At 40.2% G+C, this 14,102-nt stretch overlaps 1 protein-coding gene across 4 annotated transcripts; it reads left to right on the forward strand.

The window, feature by feature from the left end:
* Positions 1–109: 109 nt before the first annotated feature.
* On the forward strand, positions 110–13,192 carry LOC137674495 (haloacid dehalogenase-like hydrolase domain-containing 5). Of its 4 annotated transcripts, XR_011049821.1 has the most exons (10): positions 110–244; positions 2,425–2,634; positions 3,731–3,843; positions 5,467–5,560; positions 6,742–6,775; positions 7,594–7,768; positions 9,863–10,051; positions 10,880–11,070; positions 11,643–11,721; positions 12,100–13,192. XR_011049821.1 is itself a non-coding variant. In XM_068419890.1 (9 exons), exons 1-9 carry the CDS (start codon positions 110–112, stop codon positions 11,653–11,655), a joined length of 1,158 nt encoding a protein of 385 aa, XP_068275991.1. In that variant the 3' UTR covers positions 11,656–13,192. The 4 variants fall into 4 exon arrangements, 3 of the variants coding, with proteins under 3 accessions (XP_068275991.1, XP_068275990.1, XP_068275989.1); XM_068419890.1 differs by having other exon boundaries at positions 10,880–11,074; positions 11,643–13,192; XM_068419889.1 differs by having other exon boundaries at positions 11,643–13,192.
* Positions 13,193–14,102: the final 910 nt, after the last annotated feature.

A 14,102-nucleotide genomic window follows, 5' to 3' on the forward strand; every position in this document is an offset into this window, starting at 1 on the left:
GCCTCCGCCGCTGGGGCGGGCCGCAGCCGGGCCGGGCCGGGCCGCGCCGCAGCCGGGCCGGCGCCTGCCGGGGCGCGGGGCGCCGCCGCCGCTCGCCCCCGCGGCCGGGATGCGGCGGGCGCTGCTGCCGCCGCTCCGCGCTCTCCTCAAGGCCGGCGCCGCGGCACGGCCGCCCCGGCCCCGGCTGCCGGCGCTCAGCGGGCTCGGCGGCGCGCCGGCGGCTGGGGGGGGCGGCGGCAGCGAGGTGAGCGAGCGGCCGGGGGAGCGGGCAGGACCGGGGCGGCGCCGGGAGCTTCAGGGCGTGCGAGGCGAGCCGGGGCGAAACCGAAACGGGCTCGGCGGGGCGCGGGCGCGCGGCGGGGCACGGCCGGGCCGCCCGCCGGGCTGAGGGGCGGCCGCGGGGGCGCGGGCCCGGGCTGCCCCGGTGGAGCGGCGGCTCCCGCTCCCGGGGGCTCTCCCTGCCCGGAGGGATCGGCTCCGTCCCGTCCGTGTGCCCAGGGCGGCTTTTGCTGCGCGGTGTCGCGAAAGAGGAACGGCGGAAAGTGGCTGCGATCGCGCCCGGGAGCGCGGGGCTTTGTCCCGTCTCCTTTGTTGGTGCAGAGCTCGGTCGGGAGGAGAGTGTTTCTTTGTGGTCAAAGAGGTAAAAAAGAGCTGTTCGTGCCGTTGTTTCCCTGCTGGATACACGCTGAACTCCCTCCTTAGTGCTCTTTTTCTCTGTATTCTTAGCGAAAGACTTTTTTTTGCTACAGTGTTGCTCACTGAAAAATTCGCATTTGTAATCTACGTTATTTACAGACAGCAAAATTAACGTCAAGAACTGTGTTTACTACAAAACGGTTACAATATCGCTTGAGTAATTTCACATGCCAATTTACAAAGCCTGAGATAACTTATTAGCAAGCCTGCGGTGTCTCTGGTGCAGCAGGTGGGTTATTTCTGCAGTAGCACTTGCGAAACTGTTGCAGACGACTTGGAGACAATGGTTGGAGGGTTTTGTTTTTAAATAGAGGCTGATGAGTATATAGGAGAGAAAGGAGAGGGCTTCGGGGGGAGCGCTTGCGTGTAAAACTGAACAAAACCCAACTGCCTAATTAAAATCAGTATTATTGCAGTGCATTGGAAGTGTTGACTTTATTAACTTGGGCTCTGTCGGGGAATGTGCTCTAACTCCTGGGTTTTCAAATGTCGTCTGTGTGTCATGAGTTTAGAAAAGGCAGGAGCGAGAGCCAGCGTGTCAAGGAGCGTGTCTGCAGCGACATCACCTTGTCCGTGGTGGTGGCAGTGTCTGTGTCTGTGCTGTACCCAGCTGCAGGAAACACGGAGCAGCTGAATAATTGACAAGGAACAAAGTGCTGCTTAAATAGGCAAGATGCCCTTCTCTCTGCGTGGGAAAAGCGGGGCTGGATTGCTGTCAGCGTGTGCCCCGAGACAGCTTGAACAGCAAAGGCTGTCCCACCTCCCTCGGCTGGAGTCTTTTCCTCTCCGTCATGCTTGGTCTCAGCGCTTAAGCTCTCACTCCTTTTTCATCAAACGATGACAGAGAGGATCATAAAACCCAAGAGTCCTTGATTCCATTTTAGGCTTGGGAGAGAAATGAAGTTCAGATTATAGACCCTTTTTGGCCCGTCCTTTTTCAACCCGATTTAGAAATGGTTTCATTGCTCGACAGTCCTCTCTGCCTCCACTCCCTTGGCTTATCACCTAGCCCGTCTTTCTTACCCCAGTTAGCCTCGCTCTCCTTTTCTGGGCTCGTGAAGTCCAGTTCTTTGCTTCTTCAAAGGCAGGCAACGAGATAAATTTTAGTAACTCAAAGAGCATTGTTGTTTAAGGAGGTGCTGACTTTAACAACAGGCGTTAGTTTGCCGTATATAAAACTAAGAATCAACTGAAGCGATGCATAAGGAGCACAACAGATAGCTGGCTGTAGTCGAACCTGCTGTGGAATGGAAAAGTACAGGTGACAGCAGGGACAGTTCTAGTATCTAAACATCTTGTAAGGGAGGAGCCAAGTATTTTGCATACAAGAACTACCTGTTGCTGAAAAATTCACTTTTGTTTATTTTGTTAGTAGTTTATTTTGTTAGTATTGAAATCACCTGTGAAATAGAGTGGGGTGAAATCAATCAAAAGCGTGACTCCTTGGCACAGCAGCGTGTATTTTGTACCTCTTTTTATCAGTTTAACTCAATTTGTCCCAGTCTTCTGAAACGTTCTGGAACTACTCAGGAAGCAAGGCAGAACTCATGAGGCTGGATGCATAAGGAGTTGTAGTGTATGAATACGTCTACAAGGCACATTGAAATTCTCCATTCCTTGTCCGTGGAGGCCTCTGTTTCCACTGGGTTTTAGCTCTTCTAAGTTTTATCAAACAGGCATAAGTAAGGGCATTAACTAATGTACTTCCTTTTCAATTCCTTCTTACAGCTCAACACACTGCCGTCCTTTGGTTTTCTTTTTGACATCGATGGTGTACTGGTACGAGGAAGGACTCCAATTCCTGCTGCAAAAACAGCCTTTCAGAAGCTAGTTAATTCTCAGGGACAATTCTCGGTGCCTGTAATATTTGTCACCAATGCAGGGAATTGCCTTCGCCAAAAAAAAGCTGATGAGTTGTCTCACCTACTGGGAGTTTCAGTGAGTAGCTTAAATCTTATTTATTTAGTTATTTACTTATGGTGAATGTGTCAAATGTATTCTCTTCCATTAAATGCTGTTCAGTTAAATCAGTTTTGTTTTTCCCTTAAGCCCTCAGAAATGCTTTGCTGGAGGTATTATAAACATAAAAAGTACTGTCCAAAGCTAATGGTATTTCCATTGGTAAAGGGACTGATTTTCCAATGGTAAATCTAATGGTAATGGTATTTCTTTGCAACGTTATTGTTGTGGGAATAAATCTTGCAGTCTCCTTCTGAGTAAAAAAGTGTGTGCGCCAGTAACATGAAACTCTGCTCTAGCACGCTGAATGTCTCCTGTCATGATGTGTAAGACGGGAGCTTCCTGCTTCTTTTTGATACAAGCAGTAAAACTTTATTCCCCCCTGATTTGTGGGTGCTGCAGGCAGTTGGACTGCTCCGTTGCTGGAGGCTGTGTTTGAGCGTTACCAAGAGAAAGCCATAAAGTCAGTTCTGCAGTGCCTCTCGTTTCAGTAAGGGCTGGCGGACGTGGGCATCTCTGTATTGATAAAATCCTGTGTCGTGGGAAAAAGATCTCAATTATTTGGGGTTTTTTTTAGATCCGTAAAGGAGATAAATAGCGATTCATAATAGCGTCCTTCCAGGATAATCGTGTTACTGTTTTTATACCTATTGAAGGAATGGGGTAAGTAAACTAAAAGATAAAGTTTTTCTGATACAATTAAATCAATGCTGCAGTCTACAAAGGTACCACGACTGGAACTAGGGCAGTTCTGATTCTTCTTCCCTATTTGTTTTCTAAATGAATTTGGTGATTCTGTAAAATCAGGAGAGAAAACCTTGTGTTCATGTTGAATAGAGTAATTCTGGCAGCTGAATGGGGTATGTATGACAATTTGTCAGTAATGTATTTCTTTCTGGCGTATTATCAATAAGTCATCTCTGAAACCTAGGAGAAAACGATATGGTAGGGGTTTAGGTAGATGTGTATGATTGTTTTGTAATTCATAGAATTTGTCACACCTCTTAATTAAATCTACATATAAATAACTTACCTGAGAAACAACAGACTCCTTTTGTCTTTAAATCCCAAACAGATTTCACAAGATCAAGTGATGATGTCACACAGTCCTCTGCGGATGTTCAAACGTTACCATGAAAAATGTGTTCTTGTATCTGGACAAGGACCACTTCTTGATATTGCTCAAGAGTATCTTTTAAAAAACCCCAAACTTTCTGTTTAAGTGTTTTCCTTAGTCGAGTTTTTCCTTAATCAAAGTTCAGGAGATCCTGTGCATCAAGTGTAAGACCAAATATTTCCACACTACAGATGGAGTAGTAAGCAATGGTAGTTCTTACTATGATGTCAAATTTACGTTTTGAAAATGGTTGGGGTGTTGATATTTGCTTCGCTTAGTTCTATCTGTTTTTAATGGGGAAGGAAATAGGAGAAAGAATTATTTTTTTGACTTGTATGTAAATGACACTGTAGCAGAAAGGGTTTGTGCTCTCCTGAGGATGAGAGGGTGGCATTCTAGCTGTTACTGATCACGTCTGACTTTTAGCTCAGTGGCTCAAGATCTGCCTGTAAGCATGTGGCCAGGCCAGGTCACATTCGTTTTGTAGCCAACATCTAGAGTAGAACTATACTTGAAAATATTTCATTGCTTCTATACTAACTGCCAAAAAGAACTTGAATTATGTTGATATAATGGTGGTATCAAAGCTTCAAGCTGTAATTTAATGACCTTAATGTTTGCATAATATTTGCTCGTGCTTCCAGTAACTCCTTTCTGCACTTTTTCCTTTATTGGGATTTTAATTAAAGTTGGTGTAAATAATAAATTGTAAAAAATGTATGTGCAACTTTTAAGTATAAGCTTTATTTCAAATACAAAGATGAGCAAAAGTTAGTGAAGGAACATGCCAGTTAACTGTCTGTATTTGTTAGGCATGGCTAAGAGAAAAGTATATTACACGGCTGAATACGGAATATTTCTGTTAATAGCATTTTCATACAGGATAATCTTATTTTAAAATAACTTTACAAGTGGCCTGTGGTGTTAATTCCAATACAAAATCAGCTGGCTTAGTTTGTATGACTGATATATTTAAATAGCTCTTGTTTTCATTTGCATTGTAAGAAATTGCCTTAGTGTCACAACTGCTTTTTACACAAATGAGCAGTTTGAGTTTGATTGCCTATTGTTAACTAAGTTTAAATTAATGGGATATATCAGCATTTCAGAGCACTACTATGCAAATCAGATGATTTTTTTCCCTTTTGGTCCTTTCCTTTTTTGATGTGTTTCGGTATTTATCTTAATTACCTGTAGAGCATAATTAAACCTGACTGGTCAGTCCACCGTTTTGCAAGAGACTGAGCTTTGCGGTGTTTGTTTACCTGGCAATACCTTTGCAGCTGTAACGGCCTAAGGAAAGCACTTTTCCTCAACTAGCTCATATTTCTTTCCTATAATAATTACACAAGATGTTGTCTTGCTGCCAGGTAAACTTTTTGTGCTTGTATAAAGATGACCTTGGAGTATTGCAGGTGCAGAGTGGCTTCTTGCTTTTCATCTCATATTTTGAGCAAGATTTATGTATGATTTCTCTCTCAAGATTTCAGACACACGGGTCTGCCATTTATAAATAATGGGATGATCATCTGTTTATCTCACAGAAGAAGTCAGTCTTTGATATGTTGCTTTCATTCCTAAATAATTTGCTTTACCAGACAAACTGCATATATTACAATTGTTAAAATTGAATTACTGATTTTAAAAATCTTTTAATATAAGCAATTCTGTGTCCTTAACTGGTGTTTTGCCAGCCTTGGTTTCTGTCAACCTATTACAATTGAAACATTGCGGGAGAAATATCCTTTGCTAGATGTAGTTGACCATGACAGAAGATCTAACCTTCTGGTGAGTGAGTATTTTTGGTTTCAAATTCTTTGTTTGCTCATTAGATGACGTTCTATAATAGGGGTCAATATTTAAACTACCGAGCTAATGCTGTTCTTACATTGTATTTAGACTTTGCTTTTGTGCTCCTTTATTTGTTCTATTACAGCATTTTCAAGAACAACTGTATAGACTTTTTTCTGTCAGTGGTAATTCTTTCACATCATCTTTGATTTTGTAACTTACTGTTGTGGGAAAACGTATAACTTTGTACAGATACCTAATTCAGCATCTGTCTGGGAAAGCTTACTAGCTTCTTCAGATGTGTGGAAGGTAAAATAAGCTTTTTCCTTCAGTATGGGATTGTGTTGGTATTGTTTCTAGGCTGTGAGGTTGCTTTGATTGTAAATTAATGCTTTGCAGATAGCTAATTTTTCTCTAAAGGACTCTCTTTCTTGTTTATGCCATTATTTAAATATATTTAAATACTAACAGTATGTACAGTCTGGTTGCAACTGAATTGTGCAGAGTTTCAAAAAGAGGTGAATACATACATGGTAAATGCATGTGTGTATTGTACATGTTCAAGGTCAGTATATAGAGTGCGTTTGTCAAGAAATTCTTTGTGGTTCATAGAATCCATCACTCGGTTATGTCACCTTTTGCCTCGCTTCTCAACCGTGCAGATGTAGGAGTTCAAGAAACTGTTAATGTATTTGTCACCACAGGGCATAAATCATGAGTGCAAACCCTTTATTTGTTTAGCAAATATATTATGTGTTATACAATGTGTTTTTCTTTCTTAGCAATGTTAAAGAAATACATTTCAAAAACTACTTTTCCAATGTCGTGTTAATACTAGAGGCCTCTCAGTCCTGTGGAAAAATGAACATCCATATTTCATACACAAGTAAATTAAACCACTGAAGCTTTATAGCTTGCCAGAGGAATCTAAATAGATGTCGGAGGCTGGCGAATGCAGAACACACTGACTTGCCTGCTGTCCATTTGCCACAAGATTAACTTCAGAATTGAAATACAAGTTTCTAAGTAAACTGCTGTCAGGTATATACCAAAAAGGAGAGTGTGTTTCCTGTCCGTGTTTCAGAAGGAACTGTGGGAGCTATACGTGAATTTATTCTGTTAAACATAGTAGTAGATGTTTAATCTTGTAGAAAACGTTTACTTTTTTCTTATTGCAGTACCCCTCTGCTGTGGAGCTTCCCAAGATTGAGGGTCAGTTATCTTCTCTTAACTTGCAACTATACGTTAATAGATGAAATATCTTTATTGTGCTTTTCTTTATCATTAGAAATTATTTTTAGATTGCTGGGCACTGCAGAATGTTGGCTGAGGCAATTCTAAAATTTCCTTGTTAATGACATCTGTCGTTAATTTGGAATGTATCACGTATGATAAAGCTATTTTTGTAACGTGGGCAGTTTTCAGCCACGTGTTTTTGAAGTTTCAGAAGGTAGGTGAGGTCTGCTTTCCTTTTCATCTTCCTTTAACAGGCTGTTGTGCCTTCCTTTCAAAAATGAGGAATGAATTGACATGTGTTCAGAAATAATTGGTGTTGTTCATGCAGTAGTCAGGCTAGTCACTTCAGAGTTGTAGCAGGAGAAGCATCTTGTTTCAGCATAACCATATTCACCCTCGTCTCAGCTGAAGTACAGGAAAGTAGAAACTGGACTGTAGGATTTAAAAAAACCCATGTCAGGTTATTGCTGGAGACCAGAAAAATGTCTGAAAATTCAAGTTTTGTTTTAAGATGAACAAAATAACATCTCTGGATTATTTAAGTACTGTATGTAAAGATAGAATTCACAAAGGTATGGAAGACTTAGAAATACAATTTAGAAGTTAATATTTTGTGGTGCTATGGAGAAATTTAGCCAATTAAAAAATATCTCTTAAACCTGTAGATTTTGCAGTGGGCTCTTGTTACTTCTGAGATTACTTGTTCAGTCTCTTTAGACCAAGTTTTGGTGTCAGAGGTTTGGTGCCCTGTTAACTAATGCCGTAACAGTATTTTGTAATTCTTGTTCTCATAGCTGTTGTTTTGTTTGGGGAGCCAGTCAGATGGGAAACCAACCTCCAGTTGATAATAGATGTTTTGCTGACGAGTGGCTATCCTGGAAATCCGTATCACCACGAAAGTTACCCTCACATTCCTGTACTTGCTTGTAACATGGATCTGATGTGGGCAGCTGAAGCACAGTCTCCAAGGTAAGTGCAATTACAACACCTGTGTATATCGTGATATATTTGGGGTTTCCTTGTTTATGCAGTAAAACTCAGAGTCAATACTTTATACAGAACGCTTGCTATAGCTTCGCAGTAGGTCTCAGCCTTGAATACAACGTCTCTAAAGCAATGCACTTTCAGCAAATGCTGCCTTATTACTGTCTACATTAGTGCATTCAGGAAATCAGTTACTCAAGATAAAAACTGCTTTTAAGCCCTAAACCTTTTTGTTTCCCCACTCCCAGAAGAGTGGGGAGAGACAGGTTTTTGCCGGAGGGCCTCGGAGTCTCAGTTCAAAAGAAAAAATGAAAAAATTATCAAGGCCATTGTTTCATTTCATTAGGTCCCTCTTTGATATTTCTCTTTTCTACTCTAGAGTTTCTGGTAGGGTAAAGAATTGCTAGTTGAAAGCAGTGAGTGTTCTTGAGCTGAGGACAATACAGTGAGTGCTTTAAGGGACATAAGAAAAAACAAGTAGAACGCACAGAACAAGGTGGTGTGATCTCTGATGGTGGTTTGGTTTGATTTTGTTCTCAATAGAAGGTAGTTCTTTTATAGTTTTGTTTCCCCTCCCTTCCCCCCAGTCTGAAATTGAACATACACCGAAACAGAAATTGTTGTTATTCTGACTTGATGGCTGCCTTGATCTTGGGTCGAAGATCTTGTCAGATATCCGTACTTGGATGCAAAGACCATCTCTAATTAACGTGTTGGCAAAAGACATGTGTGATAGTTTCAGGCTAGAGTAAGGCAGCTGATATGTCTGCAGTGAATGAGATACGCAGTTTCAGTTGTGTCCTTTGGGAAAGATCCAGTGTAAAGTTTGGTTTTTTTCCTTTGAGTTTGACAGTATGACAAGGTTGCATCTGTCAGTGTCGTTACCTTCACTATTGGAATATAATGCCATGACTAAGCTGGTTTGAGCTGTTGCTAATGATTACTGGAAATAATTTTATGTTTATTTATTGGTATTTCATAATACAAATACAGAGCAGAGAGAAGGAATAAAGGGTTAACTCAGAATTCAGGAAGGCTAATTCTGTACCACATTTGAAAGTGCTACGGCTGCTTCCTTCTTTGTAGCTTTTTTCCTTAAAAGACTGTTTTGATTTCTGGGCCACTAGAGACTTAATTTATTAGTGCGCCTCATATATCTCTGCTGGCTGCTAATGCTCATTAAATTGGTTGTTTGGGTTTTTTAGGCTATAGGTACCTGGTTGGAGCAGATGCACTAGTTATGTGCATTAGAAGTTACCTGGCAGCTCTTCTTAAGTAGTATGTGTCATTTATTGTATATAGGATTGTTGTATAGCAGCTTTTGATTCTTCTTAGGGTGTTTCTGTTAATTCCCTATTTCTTAAGTGATATGTATTAGTTCATCCCTAATCCCACACCCTGACTTCAGTAATGACGTAAAACTGCTTTTTTTTTAATATCATGAGATTACATCTTCTAAATTACTCATTTACTGGCTTGGTTAATCATCATCATCATCACTGTTTCCACACTGATCAAAAAACCCTGAGGGAGTTATCAAAAGCATGCTGTAAAATTATAGTTTGTTCCTTGATCCTCCTTTGCATCTAGTTTCTTAGAGAAACCCGTGAAGGTGTTTTTGTTTCCATATTACAAGTGGGTTTTGTATCCTCTTGTGTTTAAGGAGAGATTGATTTTCCTTCTGTCTGATTCTAACTTTCCTCTTCTGTTTCTCCTCTTTGTTAATTGAGCTGGTTCTCTTAGGTGGCTGCAGAGAGTACATCCCAGGCTAGGCATGTTTCAAGAAGCATCACTTTTGTAACTAGGGTGTCTACTTAAATGCAAGTAACACTAACACAAACCATTGCTACATTTTAAAAATAGATAAGTCTGTTGTGCTCTCCCAATAACGTGTTTTTATTGTGGTCTTTATTGTTCAGTTAGTCAGCACTTAATTTTCAGTGAAATAGCTGTGGAAATGTCGCATGCAAATGGAGGGAAATTTGATAGTTAGAGGATATGATTTATTCCTAAAAGATCATGAAATAAAAAAGCCTTTTTTTTTAATGTGTACTTTGATTTGTCTTTATATCTGTGTAGGTTTGGGCACGGAACATTCATGGTTTGTTTGGAAAACATTTACAAGAAGATCACTGGCAAAGATCTGAAGTACGAGGTCTTAATGGGCAAACCCAGTAAACTGACCTACCAGTACGCAGAATACCTCATCAGGGCTCAGGCGGCAGGACAGCAGTGGAAGCAGCCTATTCAAACGCTTTATGCTGTCGGGTAGGGCATCACGAGTCTAACGAGTTCATCAGGAAGTTACTCGCAACATAAATACCAGCAGTGAAAAATACACAACTCTTACTACTTTGTTTCTCATACCATTGGGACCACCTAATGTTCTTGGTGCTATGGTGTACTTTGTAATGTTTTCGAGCCTCGCTGTTTCTGATCTTGAAAATTAATAATAACTTTGCTCTTTCTATATGTAATTTCTGTAGAAGCACAAAAAGTGGTTTATACGCAACTAAGATTTCTCCCAATTTTAAATTTTTATTGTTAAATTTCTGTAATAGACTGTGTAAATCTAACAAAAAGGATTTGCATGGGTGTTTTTTGTTAGGTTTGCTGGTATAACACCAGAAAGCTTTGAGCAGATGATCTACATTAGAGAATGTAGATCTAGAATTTATTTCTGAGGTTGTTAAGGTTGATCATATGCTACTGTGTGTGCTGTCACAACACAGAATCCTTTTCATGGAAAAAGATAAAGCTGTATTGTATTAAAGACTGTTCCAGAGTCTCCAAGGTGTTTGGAAATACAAGCAGCTCATTCAGGGACTGCTAATACCTATCCCTGGTTTCCCTTCCCCCTGCCCCAGTCTGCAGTCTCAATATGGAGAGTTACTCACTTTCATCATTTGTCATGCTTAATGAAAATGGTGTCATAAAATAGCTGTAGGATTGGAGTTGTTCTTCTCTGCGTACTTCTGCATAAAGTTATGTGAAGTCTAAAACAAACTGTTAAATTGAAACATAAAAATGTCTTTCATACAGTTGAAATGTGGCAACTAAAATTGCACTGCTGACTAAACTTTCTTCTGTTTCCAGAGATAATGTCATGACTGATGTCTACGGTGCTAACCTTTACAATCGCTACCTTGAGGAGGACTCCAGGAAAGGTTCCAAATCACGGATTCAGGCCAAAGTGGCTGGTGGCAGAGGATCTGCTGCTCTCTCCCAGGATGATGAAATAGACAACAGTTGGGAGAATGAATTAGCGTCTGCAGCTGCTGCCCACTGTAGGTCTGTCCTTGTTTGTACTGGGGTTTACAACCCTCACACAGAGGTACCCTTGGATACCAGGGAGAGCATAACCGAAACGGTGTTCCATGGGCATAGAGATTTTAGATTTGATCCTGGTTTAGTAGAACCAGATCATATTGTACCAGATGTTGATGCTGCTGTAGACCTGGTCTTCCAGCTGGAGAACTTTGCAGCTAATTGAGATGACATGACTTCTTAAGGACTACTCAGTGCTATACTTTTCTTTGCAAAAAACAAACTGTGCTTTAAAATCATGCCACAAACTGCTGCTTTCTAACGTGTTTCACTTTTAAACTAATACAGTCTTATATTAAGGATACTTATTAATAATATACCTAAGTATATTAATATACTTAGTATAAGTATAGTAAGTATCAATAATGCTTTTTAAAGTATTTTGAAACATGTTATTTCTGTATTTAGTTGCCCTTTAGTGTACTTCTATTAATTATGTTAGGTATTTTAATTGCAATTTTTCATAATAGCTTATGCGTGTTACTGGTACTTAAATTCCCACATGACAGGATGTTCTTTTGTTTGCTGGAAGATTTAGCTTCTAGGTATCAGGGATCTTGAGGATACCTGATGGGGGTGCTGGGATCATTCACACCATTGCAGATTGGCTGGTACGGAGCACAACGTGTATTTCTGCTTCATATCCTGCAAGCAACGAGTGCCCTTTCAAATTAGGGCCAAGTTCAAGTGTGTTCTGCTGCTTTAACGTGCTCACACGGAACCCTGCAGCCTTTCTTTTTGTCTGTTTTCCCATGTGCCTGGAGCTGCCATTGCTTCGCTCTACTAACACGTAAAGCCTTAGTAGAAATGCCCAGGTAAGATGGAGAAGGCTGACTTGTTAACACCAGTTTTGGAACTCCAACTAATCTGAACACAGTCAGGCTAACAGTGAGTGTCCTGTGTGGCATAATACCTGGCCTGTTTGTCTTTTTATCTGCACTTTTCTGAGGAGTTTAGAATCTTAGAAAGCTTTATCAATTGTCTTTCAGGCATTTCTGTCTGTTGGACTTTTCCACTGAATGAGTGACTACTGTTTGGGCAAAAAGTGCCTAATGATTTACTTGAAGCTTCATACCACTGTGGTAATTAACCAGCCTTTAGTGTAATATATTTCATTTTGTGTCAGTGTTGTATGTTGTTTGGTTCATGGATTTTACAGCTGTTCATTTAAAAAAAAAAAGTGATTTATTTTATGTTATTTTTGTAAAATACCTTTAAACGTTTCCATCCAAAAGATGTCTTTGAAAATATTTTTGTGTTAATTTGTTATAACACAGTCTACGGTGTACTTGTGACATAAGCTTGAAAAACATAAGCCAATTAAGTGTGTTTAAAAACAACTTACACAGAAATGTCACCCAACATCACTTTGGGGGCTAGTCAGGTTTTTGTGGTTTGGTTTTGGTTTGTTTTTTTTTTTTTTTCCAATTAGAAATTGTACAAACAACAGTCTGTGGGTCATCAGTTTTCCCAGGTTCTTGCAGAACTAGCAGAGCGCTAGCTTAAAAGCATCGATAGACAGATGGCGGCATGAAGTGAAATGATTTCCTGGCCAACTTCTTCACTGTTTATTATCCTGAAATCAAAATCTGAAAACTCACATCACCAAGAGAACACTGCTGCTACGAAGGCACATCTTTCTGTTGGGTTTTCTCCGTTGGCAAACCATGGTAATCCCCCTCTCTACTATCAAGATTGTTGATTCATTCACTCGTAATGTTTCATAAGTAGCTTTCAACATATCTTGCTGGATCCAGTTTAGGGACACTGCCCTAAACAGTGTATTTCCTGTTTCTTCACTGGGAAGGTGTTACAGCAGCACATTCTTGCCTTTTTTAATTGCTACAATAAACACATAAATGCCTATTTCTTTAGCACTTTTCTGTAATACGCCAGTGATTTGCAAAGTCTGCCAAATCTTGCTAAGTAAAGGTTGTAGTTTTGTAAAAGGTCAGGGTGACTGAAGTTGCGTTGTTTCAATACTGAAGCGTGTTGCAGAGCTCTTCAAGTATTACCGGAAGCTGCTTCAGGTGGTCAGTGAAGCAAGGAATAAAAATGTGAAAGTTTGTGCAGAACAGAAAATGTTCAATTTGTTTCTTCTTTTTTTTTCCCCAGAATATGCATGAACACTTGAAAAGGTTCGTGAAGGAACTGTGTATATACTTTTTAAACTTCATCCCTCATGGAAACATTAACTTATAATGCATAGGTAGAAAAAAATACTGTTTGGCTGCTAATCAGGCTGGTTTTTAACTGAAAGGAAGACAGGTTTTTAGACCATTCAGGCTATGTCTGCGTTGCAGGGGTGTGATTGTTGTATAATTATTTTGTAGTACATTAGTGAAATCAGCCTACTACACATATTGATACTACTTGTTATGGAATAATCTTTTCAAATTGCAAATTTTTTTAGTAAAAGATCATATCCAGGCAGCTTGTCTTAAAGATGGGTGTATTTCACAATAATCTGTTAACAGAGTTTTGTAGTCATTTACTTCTTTCCATAAACTGCCCGATATTTTTTTTTTCTGGGACAACCCTCCTGATGTTGCTGTCTCTTACGTTCTTCAGCAACACAAATGTGATTATATGCTGTGATACGGTGTAATTGAATCATTATCTAGACAAATTAAACTTAAAATTATTTCAGCAGCAGTAGTAGATGAAACGTAGCCTCTGCAACACGGTGGGATTGGCAGACGACTACTGGTGAGAATATTGAAAAAGATCCTCTACAGTGAATGTTTTCACTAAGCCTGAAGGATCTTCTCGCGGGCTGTCAGTGTAGTATTGAAAGCTGGTGTACAATTTTCAGACCTCTGTTGCAGTGCATTAGGCTTCATCCAGTGGGAATCCAGCTGATGTACTTACTTGGTGGCTGCTCTGCAGAGCAGGTGGAGGTGAGGTTAATCTCCAAATTAATGTTTGGTTCTCTGAGAAAATATCTGTGGTTTGCCTCCTGAAGAGCTTCAAAAATGCAGTTGCCCAGGCC

This window comes from Nyctibius grandis, chromosome 29 (genome assembly GCF_013368605.1).
Source record: "Nyctibius grandis isolate bNycGra1 chromosome 29, bNycGra1.pri, whole genome shotgun sequence".
Taxonomy (NCBI): domain Eukaryota; kingdom Metazoa; phylum Chordata; class Aves; order Nyctibiiformes; family Nyctibiidae; genus Nyctibius; species Nyctibius grandis.